This window comes from Zeugodacus cucurbitae, chromosome 5 (genome assembly GCF_028554725.1).
Source record: "Zeugodacus cucurbitae isolate PBARC_wt_2022May chromosome 5, idZeuCucr1.2, whole genome shotgun sequence".
NCBI lineage: Eukaryota > Metazoa > Arthropoda > Insecta > Diptera > Tephritidae > Zeugodacus > Zeugodacus cucurbitae.
Genome location: NC_071670.1, coordinates 5448871 through 5463525, shown reverse-complemented (window position 1 = coordinate 5463525; position 14655 = coordinate 5448871). Strand labels below are relative to the sequence as shown.

At 32.5% G+C, this 14655-nt stretch overlaps 1 protein-coding gene across 7 annotated transcripts in view; it reads right to left on the bottom strand.

Annotated features, from left to right (window-relative positions):
- The window catches only part of LOC105208533 (uncharacterized protein CG43867), a 349073-nt gene that overhangs the window by 211235 nt on the left and 123183 nt on the right, over positions 1-14655 (bottom strand). The window contains exon 1 of one of the 7 annotated variants that reach the window (XM_054232676.1): positions 1518-2560. The exons of the other annotated variants lie outside the window; for them this stretch is intronic. Coding sequence (XP_054088651.1) covers positions 1518-2252 — 735 coding nt within the window. The 5' untranslated portion in view covers positions 2253-2560. Of the gene's footprint in view, positions 1-1517; positions 2561-14655 lie in introns of those variants that run through there. 7 annotated transcript variants of the gene reach the window in all.

Sequence of the window (14655 nt, the reverse complement as noted above, 5' to 3'; positions counted from 1 at the left end):
ACTGATAAGGTCCAATCAGTTTGTTGACGGTGGGCTTTAGTCTTTCACACAGTACGCTCGATAGAACCTTATAAGCGATGTTAAGGAGGCTTATCCCACGATAGTTGGCGCAGATTGTGGGGTCTCCCTTTTTGTGGATTGGGCAGAGTACACTGAGATTCCAATCGTCGGGCATGCTTTCTTCCGACCATATTTCGCAAAGAAGCTGATGCATGCACCTTATCAGCTCTTCGCCGCCGTATTTGAATAGCTCGGCCGGCAATCCATCGGCCCCCGCCGCCTTGTTGTTCTTCAAGCGGGTAATTGCTATTCTAATTTCTTCACGGTCGGGCAATGGAACATCTGTTCCATCGTCGTCGATTGGGGAATCGGGTTCGCCATCTCCTGGTGTTGTACTTTCACTGCCATTCAGCAGGCTGGAGAAGTGTTCCCTCCACAAACACAGTATACTCTGGTCATCAACCACTAGATCACCGCTGGGGGTCCTACAGGAGTGTGCTCCGGTCTTGAAACCTTCAGTTAGTCGCCGGATCTTTTCGTAAAATTTTCGAGCATTACCCCTGTCGGCCAGCTTGTCAAGCTCTTCATACTCACGCATTTCTGCCTCTTTCTTTCTTTTTCTGCAAATGCGTCTCGCTTCCCTCTTCAGCTCTCGGTATCTTTCCCATCCCGCTCGTGTTGCGGTCGATCGCAACATTGCGAGGTAGGCAGTCTGTTTTCTCTCCACTGCGAGACGACAATCCTCATCATACCAGCTGTTTTTTTGGCTTTTCCGAAAGCCAATGGTTTCGGTTGCAGCTGTACGTAAGGAGTTTGATATGCCGTCCCACAGCTCCCTTATAAAATAAATATATTTACAAAAAAAAAATATATTTACAACTAAACAAAAAGTATAAGCAAATCGTTTTGTATCAAAAGAAAAAAATTACCCAAAAATATCCCTGATGGGAAATTTTTTTAAAGTTTGGAAACTAAGTGTAAATACACTTCTGGTAATAATCAATAGATTTAAATGAATTTTTGATAAAAATACTTTGTAGTAGTTGACTTGTTTTAAAATTTTGATGAAAAAAAGTGAAAAAATTTACCAAAAGAACGACTTTCCTATTAAAACTGCGTCAGTAAACACGCCAATTCCAACAAAATATATTTAAAACCAAGCAAAAATTATTCACAAATCGTTTTATAGTCAAATGAAAAAATTACCCAAAAATATCCCTTTTGGGATATTAAAAAAAAAGTTAGAAACTAAGTGGAAATGAACGTCTAGGTAAAATCAACACATTTAAACGCATTTCAAATAAATGTCGCTGCCGGAAAAATTTGTAAAATTACAATTTAACGCTTAGTCGCTAATAAAATAAACTTGAAAGTGTTCGAAGCAAATTCCTTCACATTTCACCAATAATTATTACTTATAAACTATATTTTTATATATATAAAATATTGTTTCATAGTCAAAAATCTTTCCTCTCAGCAATATTATACAAAATTCTATTCAATTCAAAAATATTCACCTTTCTCAACATATCCTCCAACGATTCCATATCGAGTCCTGCATAATTATTATTAAATTGACTGGAACAATTCGATGAAGTGCTCGTGTAACGCTTACGCCTACCCATAGCCGGCGAATTGACCAACGAACTGGGTCCACTCGAGCCGACACCGCTCACCAACAACGGATAGAGTGTGTGATGCAGCGCCTGTTGCGGTGGCGTTGGTGTGCTGCTGCCGCTCAAGCTGCAGCCACTCAAATTGCAACACACACCCGTCAAACCGCCGCCGCCGCCACCACCGGCCGCACATTGCTTCAAATTAACAATGGCCGGATGCTGATGCAGCGTGTGTAATGTGTGCGCGTGACCGTTGTTGTGATGGTGATGATGATGATGCTGATGCTGCAAATGTTGATTGTTGTGGTGGTGAAAGAGCGCTGAGCTGACACCGCTGCCGCTGCCACCAAGCAACAGCTTTGATGGTGAAGCGCTGGTTGAAGAGCAATTCGAATTGGGCGTTTGACCGCTATTGGCGGTTGTCGAGACAGCGCTGCTGCTATTTGGTGGCAACATATTGTGTAGTTGTTGTTGCTGTTGCTTATGATTGTTGGTTGCTGTGGTGTCGACGTCTAGCGTGGCGTGCAGGCCAGAACCACTTGGCATTGGTGGTGACATACTGTTTTTGCGTAAATGCTGCTGTTGCACCTCCAATTGTGCGGGTGTGGCATCAACCAGCATTACATTGGCATCCATTTTTGGGTAATTTGCTATGTGATTCACTTAATTATTTTCGGTAATTGTATTATTTCCAATTTAAACACTTTTTAAAGCACTTTAGTAGCTTTATTTAGCTGAAAATTCACTTCACTTCAAAATCATTGCATACTTGTAGGCGCTATTGCTGCTTCGCTACATGCAATTATTATTTCACACATGTTTTATTACAATTATCACCTTAGTAACACAACAGCATAAATGTATGCTAATTACAGTATTCATATTTCATCTATAGTGCTTGCATACTTTCAGGCTTCAAGTGTTTTTTTTTTTTTATTTTTAACGCATTGTTGCCACTACTGCAATGGTTTTTTGATTTCAATACAAAAAAATTATTTTTTTCAGTAAAGAACCTGCAAATCAAATTTTTATTGCATACTTTTTGGCGTATAGTTTGATTGTGGTTGCCAGATTGGTTGGTTGACCACTTGGCGTGACTGATACAAACTTTTTACTATATTTATACATACTTGATATGAAAAAAACGGTTCTTATACATTTTGTTAAAAAGAATAATAAAGATTTGAATATATTTACTGTGTAAAGTTTTTTTCTTCTATTTTTTGGTTGTTATTTTGCCAAAATGGAAAAAACTGAATCTAACAAGTTGACTCAATATATTCAAAATATTTTTCACCTTCTATCTTTAGGACGCAAGATTTTTGGAATTTACGTATCTTGCTATTGTACAATCTATTAAAACATTATTGCCTACCTTTAGGAGCATTTAACATTTAAGCATTTCCATTTAATTATTAAAAAAAAATATATTATATATTAAATGAAACTGTATGGTTTCTCAAAAAGAAAATTTATATTAAAATTTCAATAAAGTAATAATCACATTGCATATTTATAGGCGCTTTATGTTTTCAGTAATTGTAATTGATGCTGCGTAAATTTTAATCACTGCTTATTACTCTGAGAGTATGTAACAATCATTTTATAAAAAAACATTGCAAATTTAAAAATAATTGCAAACTTTTAGGAGTAACAATTTGTTTCTTTCAATATATCTGCAAACTTTGAGCTTAGCAATTCTAAGAACAACTATTTATTGAAAATTGAGCTAGAAATTTCTATAAATAAGAATATTTTTTTTAAAACATAGAGAAAAAATTGCATACTTTTAGGCACTGAAAGTGTTTGCTTAGTATCTATTTAGATATAATTTCGATTTAAATTTCTATGGTCTATAGAAAAATAATAAAGTTGTTCAAACTACAATAAAATCAAAAAATGTTGCATACATTCAGGCGCTTGATGGCACTTTTTTAACATAAGCACATTATTAGAGTGTAATACCTGTAGTAGGCTAATTAAAAAATAAATATATCATGTTTTTTTGGTAACGCTTTGAATTCAATTAGTTTAAATTAATTACTTCATTATTTTTTCTGAATTTTCACCAGTATAAAAAAGTTTGCAACAAAATAACAAAAGTTGTTAACTCGTCAATAATTATGAAATAATAAGCAGAAATAGTCATCATTCATCATAAAGCATAAAATGTTGCAGTTAAAAAGAAACGTTGCCTACATTGAGGCGTTAGGTGGCACTTTTTATTAAAATAATTATTTTCTGGCTTTCAAAGCAACAAAATACTTTCAAGTGGTAAAAAAATTCATATTTTTTCTAACATAATTCAAAAAATTAAAAATAGAAAAAATAGCATGCGATAAAAAAGTAGTGAAAAAAATATTGCATGTAACAAATATTTTTTTTGTATGAATGAGGAGAAAAATTATGAAAAACAATAATTAGCTAAGCAAGTGTTGCGCGGTTTTCTTTGTTTAACGCTGGTGTTTATGAATTTTTGATTTACTTATTTTATTTCATGAGATTTTTTTTTATTTTTAATATTTTTGAAATTCTTTTTTTCATATTTTTTCAGATTTTTTGTCTTGCTGTTTTTGCGCCTTACAAAGAAAAAAAAACCATAGTACGACCACACAAAAAATTGCAACAGACCATGCTAAAAGCGGTCAACTAACGTACACAAGCAGTAACGGTATAATGAGAAGACTGCGGTGTCACTGCTGCAGCTTTGTGTGTATGAAAAAATTGCAACGCCAGCTGAACTGTCTAAAGCTTACTGTATTTTATAACTGTAGTGAATTATGGTTGGATAAACAACGAAGACACACACATGCACATATAACCAGCAGCACACATACACTGAGTCACATTAGTCTGCCACCAGATGAGCCGCCAACTGGTTATGTCGGAACGGTTGGTGACCCGTGTTGGCCAGCGTCAGCAAAACCACAACTCGCACTCGAGTTGTCGCATGGGTTCAGCGTACTCGAGGGTGCAAGAGGTGAGACTCAGTCTTACACGCCGGTCAGTGAGGCTAAAAAAAAACTATGAGTGTGGCACTGAAACAAAAACAACAGCAAACATACATATGTATATAAGAAGGTTTGTATGTGAGGAAGGCCAAATGGTGTGAGAGGCTTGAAGCCTAACCGGTGCGTGAATTCTGTAGACCACAAACAAGTGGCTGTTGCCTTGAAAAATAACTGTGTAGAAAAACTAAAGGCGTATGAATATATGCAGAAAATTTTTTTCTAGCTTTTAACTATATATATTATTTATGACTATTTTAATAAAAAAGAATTACAAAAAAAAATATTCACTATTTATGATTTGAAATATCATAAATTTTTTTAATTATTTTTTTATTCTTTTATTTTTTATATAAAAAAAAACAAACATTTTAAAATTAAAATTTTTAAAATTATTTTTTTGTTTAATTTTTAAGATTAAATTAAAATTAAAAATAAATTTGTGTTATTTTTTTAAATAATTAATTTTTTTTTTTTTAATTTTTAAATAAAAGAAAAAAATATTTTTTTTAGTAGTAATTTTTTTTTTAAAAATACATATTTAAAAATTAATTTAATTTTAAAAGACGTTTAATTTTTATTATTTAAATTAAAAAAAAAAATATTCCACTTCAATTAATTTATTTTGTTAAATAATCAATTTTTTTTTTTTAATTTTTAATATAAAATAAAAAAAATATTATTCGTTAATTAGTAATTTTTTTTAAGTACATATTTAAAAATTAATTTAAATTTAAAAATCGTTTTATTTTTATTATTTAAATTAAATAAAAAAATATTCAATTTTTATTAATTTATTTTATTCTTCTTAAATTTTTTGTTATTTTTTCCGAATTATTTTCGAATTTCTTTAATTTTTTAAAATTATTTTTTTCAAAATGTTTCAAAAATTTTATTCAATTTTTTTTTTCATATTCTCCACCACTTTCCCTACACACCCTGCTATGTCTTTCACTTCAAAACAATTTTTTTTTTGCAATTTAATTTTTTCTATTATTTTCTCATATATTTTGTTTTTTTTTTCTTTCTTGCTCTTGTTCCACTTTTTTTTTTTGTTTTGCTTGTTTGTTTGCCCTCCACTATAATCGAATTTATTTGTTATTGCACTTGTGCTTGTTGTGCGCTTACAAAAGTCTTCTCGTCGCTTTTACGCCTCACTAGCGACACTGACATTGACACGCTTGTGCTCGCCTATAAGTATGCAACAATGCAGTAGTTTGCGTGTGTTTTCTATTTATTGTTGTTGTTGTTGTTGGTTTTCGCTACTTTGTTGCTTGCAATTGAGTTATTTATGTGCAGCAATTGAATTTATTGTGGTTTATGGTGTGAAAACAAAAAAATATATATTTTGTATAAGTAAATTTATTTTACTTGCAGCAGACGGCGGCCAGACAGGCTTAATAATTGTAAAAGTATGCTTTTGGGATTATGACATACGTATGTGTGGGAAAGTTTCGTTTAAATTAAATGATTTTGTAGTTGTTTTATAAAAATAACTCAAATATTTATTTAAAAATAAAATAAAATAAATAATAAAAAGACAGAAAATTAAAAAAAAAAAATAAAATAAAAAATTAAGAAAATATGAAATTAAAAAAAATTAAACAAAATAAAAAAATGAAGAAAATATTAAATTAAAATTTAATTTATTAAAAAAAAAATTTTTAAATTAAAAAAAATATTTAAAAAACAAAATTTAAAAATAGATATTTGAATTAAATTTTGCTTTCAAAATATTAAAACACAAAACAAAAAGCTTTTAAAAAATTTAAAAATTATATTAAATTATTAAATTTAATATTAATTTATTTAAAGAAAAATATTTAAAATTAAAAAAAAAATTATTTAAAAAATAAAATTTTAAAAATTTATATTTCAATTAAATTTTGCTTTGAAAATATTAAAACATAAAACAAAAAGCTCTTAAAAAATTTAAAAATTTTATTTTATTTCTAAAAATTGTAAACTAATTATATCAAAAATATTAAAAAAAAAATTTTACAAATTTTTAAAAAATAGTTAAGAAATTTTTCATTTTTTTTTCAGTTGATATACTTTTTACACAAATTTTAAAAACTTTTCACTTTTATTAAATTTCATGAAGAAAAATTTATGCAAAAATCATATTTTTTTAAACAAATCAGCTTAATTTCTTAGCGGAAATCTGCATTCAAAACTCGTTTAATTTTCTGGCTCCACAAGTACACTCAAAATATATTTTCACCAAGAGTTATTGAATTAATTATTAAAGTTTAATAAAAAAAATATTTTTTGCCAAATTTATTCAATTTTTTTTTAAAAAAGTAATGTAGATATTTTTTTAAATTATTCAAATTCATTGTAAAAAATTGTTTTTATAATTTTTTGTTTTTTAAAAAATATTTAAAATTTTTAAATAATTTTTTTTTTTCTAATTCTGAAACCACACAATATTTTTGTGTACAAAAATTTTTTATCAATTGCTTATTATTATTATTTTTCTAGTATGCTTCAATGTGACTTGGGCGGTAAGAATTTAATATGCGCAATATGGAAAATAGTTGCATATTTTTAGGCGCGTAAACAATTTTCTAACTCTTTCTCTGCGAATATAAGACGAATTTCATAACTATTCAACACCAATTTCTAGAACAAACTACATTTATTATACTTTAAGTGCATACTTTTAGGCGTTATTCGTTTAAATCACTTTCTAGGGCTAATTTCTACTTTGTACGGTTGAAATTTCGTGCTCAGTATAAAAATATTAATAATACCAATTAAATTAATTTCACTATAATTTTTGGAACAAAATTGTTTCCCTAAAATTTTCAAAAACAATTAAAATTTTACCAGAGAACTCAACTCTAGCGCAAATATGCTTCCCTACAAATATTTTACTTCAAGTAGTTGTTAAAGCAAATCACTACATGTAGCATTCACTGAAAACTAGCTTAAATTCTACATGCAAAGCATATTTTCAGGCGTACTGATATCCACCCACTCCCCTAAAGGCAACATCTGCAATCAAAAATGCTTAGTAACGTCTCGCTTTGCTTGCTTTTGTTAATCCGTCGAGCATATGCCTAGCAAAAAGTACTTATAACTTCAGCACTGCCATTAGATGCCTAAAAGTATGCCTTATGCTTTAACTCAAGCGCAACAAAATAGAAGACAGAGAAAAGCTGAAGCAGCAGCTAAAAGCGGAAGACACTTGAACTGAGAGCGCACAAACGACAACCACAATAACGACAGCGTCGCTGCTTGCTTGTGTGTTTATTTTAAATTTAAAATTCTATGCATAAATTAAGGCGCAGTTAAACGTTCAACGCTACGCACAAAACTCTGCCAAGGGAAAATCAAAAGACAACGCAACCAACGAACCAGCCAACCAAGCACTACTAAAAAAGTATGCAGACAAACAAATACATTTTAAACAATATAAATCGAGTTGAACACAAGCCTAAATGTAGGCAATAATTTGGTTTGCTCACTTTTTTCAACACTACTTCACTTTAATAATCCATATTTCACAAAGATTTTTCCACTATTTTTATATCGCGCACGAAAAAAACGCTACGCTACCGCAAAAGCGTGCACACGAACGCGCTAGTACGCCTTAAGACACGCAACGCGTTACACAGCAAAAATTCAACTGTCCGACCAGCGACACAAGCAACGCATTCGTGGTTGTGATTTAGCAAATCCGAGCTGCGCTGCATGGAATTTCGTCGAGAAAAACGTCAACCCTCGAACAGATGTTGCGAACGACGATAAAAACGGGGAAATTTGCGCAGAGAGCAAAGGATTATACGAAGCAGCGACGAAAGCAGACAATGAAAATGTGAGAGAGCACGCGAAGTGAGAGCACTGCTTTTGTAATGTTCAATGTTGTGGTTAGTTTTGTTGTGACCACAAAATTCTTAGCATGCCTTTAGGCGCTGAAATCGTAGTGAGGCGTGTGATGGACGTAGAAGCATAAGCAGCGTAATATAATGATAGCAGTGACCAGTTTAAAGGTTATCTATAATATGAGGTCCACGCACCTTGTAGAAGCGGAAATTTCAAGTTCAAATGCGGTCGAAAGGTCATAAAGGGTTAAGGATTAATGAAATTTAAGTAGGAAGTGGTGGTTTAAAAGGATAAGTTCTTGAAAATCATTTATCAGTAGCCGAATTTTACTTTTTGGTGTGAAACTTGTATAAATCTGCGTTTGAGAATTTAATATTTCCAGCCGAAAAGTATGCAATGCTTTTTAGATATATTTATTTATGCCAAAATACCAAAAAGTAAAGCTAGTAGGAGACAGTAGTACACATTGGAGCTGTTAAAACATTGTATTTCGACTTTCTAACTAATAATTGCATACCTTCAGGATGATAAATAATTTTATTTTTTATATAAGCCAATAAAGTAGGATTTAGATCAGATTTTAGAATTAGGATATACAACAAAAGAAATATATTGACGTTAGTGGCTTCGTAAATCAAAAAAGTAAATTAATGTGAAAGTGTTGCCTACTTTTTGGCGCTTCATAAAAGTCTAAAAAAAATGTTTTATATTATTTTGACTTTTCTAAACACATTTTAAGAAAATATGCATGAAATTGTGCAATTCCGACTACCAAAAAAAAACAAAGCATACCTTTGTGCGCCATTAATTTAGAATTGCAGGCTAATATTATTTCAAATTTAATATTACTTCTCTAATTATCCTTTACCAACATTTTTTTAATAAACATCTGCAACAAAATATACAAATTCAAGCACACAACCAACCACAACCCAAACATTTAGCATACTTTTAAGCGCCATTGAGCATAGGTTACAATAATTTCCCAGTATACTTGTGTAGCAAATGCGCTACCGCTCTCTTTCTCAGTGTCACGCTCTCGCCGCTCAACAAATAATTTCCCTTTTTAATAATTACAGCAAAATAAAACTGCAAATCGTGCACGAATATATCCCCAAACAATCGTCAATCAAAATGCAAACGTCAAATTTAATAAATTCCTATAGTGTGCTTCGCACAACAGCAGACGACGACACGAAGTGAACGAAGTATTATAAATGTATTTACATAGATATCAAAAAAGGCACAACGACAAGTTAACAGCGGAAGTAATCTACAACAGCTGTAGCATACTTTTAGGCTGTGACGTTGACGTTCGTGCAAAAATGATTGCTCATTTCATTTGCTTTCTTTATTTAATGTTGCTTTATTTTTTTTTAGAGAATGAGAGGTTATGGGTGTCAACACAGCGGGTGCACATTAATTTGGTTGATGAAAAGTGAACTGCTGGAAATGTAAAGTTCTTAAATGAGGTGCGCGCTCAAATGTAGGCAACGTTTAATGAATTTTACGCTTTAAAATGCGTAGACCGCATGCAAAGTTAATTTTATAAAGACTTATCGGACAGAACTTTAGTTATAAGGGCTTTAAAGAAAGTAAAAATTCCCCCAGACAAGATTCTTCGCACTTTTTACTGTCTCTAGAGTTTCCTAAGTCAATGCATTGCATGTGGCGAAAGTGTGGATTTCATAAATTCCACCGCAAATGCAATCCGCTTATTATCATTACTTGTAGTATTAGCACAAAGTGTGAAAGAGAGAGAGAGAGTGGGAGTGGGGAATGATGAGTGGCAAATACTATATGAACATACAAGTGCTAAGACTCAAGTACTTAGAGGTTATGTGTACACAGACACATAGTCACGCTGACCACGCATAACATAACACGGTAAGAAAGTTCCACACATAAAAGGATTAAATGTATTAAATCCGCTTAAAGTGTAGCTAAGTTGGCTGCGGTTGGCTTTAGGATTCTTAGCTATATTTTTGCACATATCATTATGAGTTTCTTTGTTGTAGTCGTATTGGAGAGTTTTATTAAGATGTAATGAATAGTTATTATTAAGACAGATTAAGAATGCATCAAATCCGCAAAGATCCAAATATTTTAGAGACATTAAGAACCTTCTTATAGACAAGAGATCGCTCAATAGTCGTAAAACTCTTCATTTGTGGAACTATATTTTATTCTACACCTATTATCGGATGAGAAATTTGAAAATCAAAGAAGTAGTTCACATATTCAGAGTTCATAGTGGTGTTTTCGGACAATTCTGTCCAATATTGGATGAGTTTATGACCCAATCTGACGTAATAAAGGTTACAATGCAGATACAATGACTTTACTCGGCCTTAAAAAGATGAACAAAAGAACTTAAGAATGAATACGAATACTCAAACTGAGTAGGATTTCGGATAATATCCGTTTAAGTTTTAATATTAAGAAGGAGATATTTTGATAATGATGGATCCGCGTAAAAATAAACGAATCAAAGTAATAAAGACTGCAAATACAAGATCAGAGACATACAGGGTTCAAAAAGATCTATGTGGGGTCAGTTGAGGAGAGTACGATATAGAGATGAACTAAAGCAACGAACTTTTGGTAGACTATATAAGCTTTCACAAAGAAGAATGCTGGTATAGTACCCCGGATGGATAAACACATTGACGAACTCGAATTTGGACTACAAAAACTGTGGTTCTCAGATACCACAATGGAAAGGGAACGACTCAAGGTTGAAACAACACTTTGCGGTACTCAGTTACTAAGGAGACAAAGGATTCCCAACGAATTTAGGGATCATAAGAAAGATGCATATAAAACTATACGAACTAAGAACAAGATGTCAGAAAGACTTTTTGGACTCCGGGTACTCGAAATCATCTGACTTAAAGTTGGTAAGAGATGAAGACCTGATGTCAAAGATCTCATCTGACTAAGGATGAGAAATGGCTTTATGTTGAAAAAGCTTGGAAGGGGTTCTGAAATCAGAAAGTAAGGAATGTTGATTCAACTATTGATACTCGGACAGATAGAGAAATGAAAAAGATTCAGATTCATGAATGAATGATTCTGAGAAAAGACTTTTTTAAGTTAGCGAGCTCGACTGAAAAAAGTCAGTTCTGACGCTGCGACACTTCGAGAAGTAAAGCTCATCTAGAAAACGAAAAAAGGAAGATAGATAATACGAATTAGTTGAATTAAGGAGGTAATGTGGATGGCTATGGATCCAACTTACTAGGTTTATCAATTGAATGATGCAAGGTGAGGAAAGACAACTCATGCAATGCAAAAGAGAAAGAGCAGATTCGGCGGCAGAGACAAAATTGTAACGTGGGTGCTGAGAAGAGCTCTAGGGATCATAATAAGACTTGGAAATGACTGCATGAGAATGGCTGAAGATATGGACCTCCTAACCTCAACTGGGTCCACCATCTTCGGTATTTCGAAAGAAAGGAGAGAAAAAACAACACCTGCTAGAAGCACGCAAACGATTAAATATAGACCATGCCTAACTCTCAGTACTCAGGAATACTGAGGAAAGTCAGAGTAAAATACACTTAAACAACGGAAAGAAATATTTAAATGTAAAAAATAAATTTAACTAAACAGCAACACGAGTGTGGGGTAATCACGAATTCTAGTGCCAACCACACACTAAAGCGCCTTAAAGTATGCAATACATTTCGTAAACATATTTCATACATTATTATAAGATTCACCTTCAAAAAAAAAGGACGACTAAATGATGAAGTGGCAACCAAGTAAAGAGGCTATCAAAAATGAAAAGGGTTATTTACCCCACGTACAAGGAGAAAATAAGGAAGTAAAGTGGAGTGGAACTTAAAAAAAGGAAGCACGAAACTAGCAAGTTGAGTGCGTTAGCACTGATAGCTGGTAGTACAGAAGCAGGCAGCTGAAGAAAGCAATGAGTTGGAGTGCAAGTAAAGTGTGTGAGGGGTGGACGGATGGCATGGGCTTGTACCGGCTGTCAATGCGCTGTTATGAGCACATTTTGACACAGAAAATATGTTTGCATACATTCGGGCGCATAACAACGTAACACACATACATGCAAATAGATATAACTGTGTATGCCAAGTGAAAGTGCCAACCGCAGATTGCCTTTCACTTCCGCATTGCCTACTTTTGTGCGCGCACTTGCATATAAACACATGTGTACACCGAAATATTTTTATGGTAGCTAGAAAATTGTCTACGCCACAGCATTCACAATTCAACGCAGTGAAAATGTTTCCTTGCTTGTGAGGGTCTGTGTGTGGAATCCAAAAATTTTGACATTTGCTTAAGGCATGTCAGCGTGGAATTTTGATGATGTTGTTTTGCGGGCGGGCAGCCAGCGATACGTTGATGAAGGTGTAAAACGAAGAGTGTAAGAATAGAGTAGGAGACATAACAAAATGTGAATTGTTGTAAAATGTAGTAGGTTTAAAGGAAATCGACGCTGTATGCACGATTACTCCACATAATTGGACGTTGGTGTCAGTGTCTGGGTGGGCAATTGTTAAAAATGTTAAAAAGAAGTGAAAAATATATTCGCTGTCTAGCTCACTCTAATGTTCAGACTCCAAATACAATCGCTATTTTTTGTAGCATAAATTTAGGCCAAAATTGTGAAAAATTTAGTCTAAATACAGGCTCATTAGCAAAGGAAATATGTTTAAACAAATAAAAAACATAAATTTTTAATAAAAAGGAATTTAAATCAATATTTTTAACTCCAATTATGAAATTATAAATACCAAAATTTAACAAAATCGAAAAGGAATTAAAAAATGTCAGGCGTTATATCACAAAAATTTCTCAGATCTTCATAAAGACGTGCATAATGTTTCAAAATAATATAATTTTAATAATTATGCCATATTAAAAAGATAAAAAATAAAAATACATTTGTAGAACGCCTAAAAGTATGCTTTATTTTCAATACTTGTGCTTCAAAATTAACTTCTCACTTATTACATTGCCTTAGTAAAAAATAAGTAACCTTATTTTATCCCAAAAACGGTGTTTCGTAAATTTTAGCGCCTAAAAGTATGCCTTACAAATATATATATATCTTTAATATGAAAAGAAAAACAAATTAGGTGTCAAAAAACAATGTGACAGTAGTGAATACGTAATTTTAGTTAACTTTCGCTAGTATGCAACTAAAAGTATGCTTTAATTATTTTTAAAATAATTTTACTGTGCAAAAATATAAAACTTTATATATTTATTTAACAAACAATATCACAAATCGTCGCTAGAAAACATAGTTTAATAGTATTTCCTAATAATGCAAGTTTTATAGTGCAAAATATGGAAATAATCATATAAAACCCCTAAAGGTATGCTATATTTTTATGATTTTTATCTCTTCAGCATTCTTTAAGCATATTTTCGTAGATTTTCTATGCAATATGCACAGCAGGAAGTGTTTTCTGTAAAATATATTACTTAAACGCCTAGCAGTATACTTTAGGCAGGAAATTGCATTTTAGCAACTTCGCTTACTACCCCTCCACAAGCCAACACTCCAAACCGCAAATGTTAAACTATTTGCTGTATTAAAACTGCAAATGACTGCCACTTTGTCGAAGGGTCCCATCATAAACCATAAAAAAATGCTGCCAGCACCAGAGCACCGGCATAATAACATGCAAAACAACAATGCCAGCCATCAAAAAACAGGCAGGCATACAACGAAAATCAAGTCACAAAAAGTCAGCCAGTCAGCCAGCCAACCAGCATAACTTCCTTCATCAGCACAAAATGACAATAAGTTATTTTGTGGTCGAAATATATTTCAAGTGGTTTAAACGAATACATCATCAAGCAGCGAACGTAAATATTTTTAGTAAACAAATTTTGCGGTGACATACCACAGAAATTACTTCCTCAATGTATTTGACAGGCGGGCAGTCAGGCGATAGAGGAAGAGTGCGCTCATTTCCTCACAGATTTCCGTGAGTGGGGGAAAGTGTGGCGGGCAATTGTGACGCTTGAATACTTTTGTGGCATTTTTCGTTTTAGGAAAGTAGGTCCTGCGCGTCTGCACCCGCCGCCGCAGAGTGCATTGACTGGCTGTCGAATGGCTGCCTATTTTTATATATATTAAATTGTGGTAAAAAGCAAGACTTTTCAGTTTGCGGTTTTCATTCGGAAAGTGAGTTGCCACTTTTTCGCAACAATTG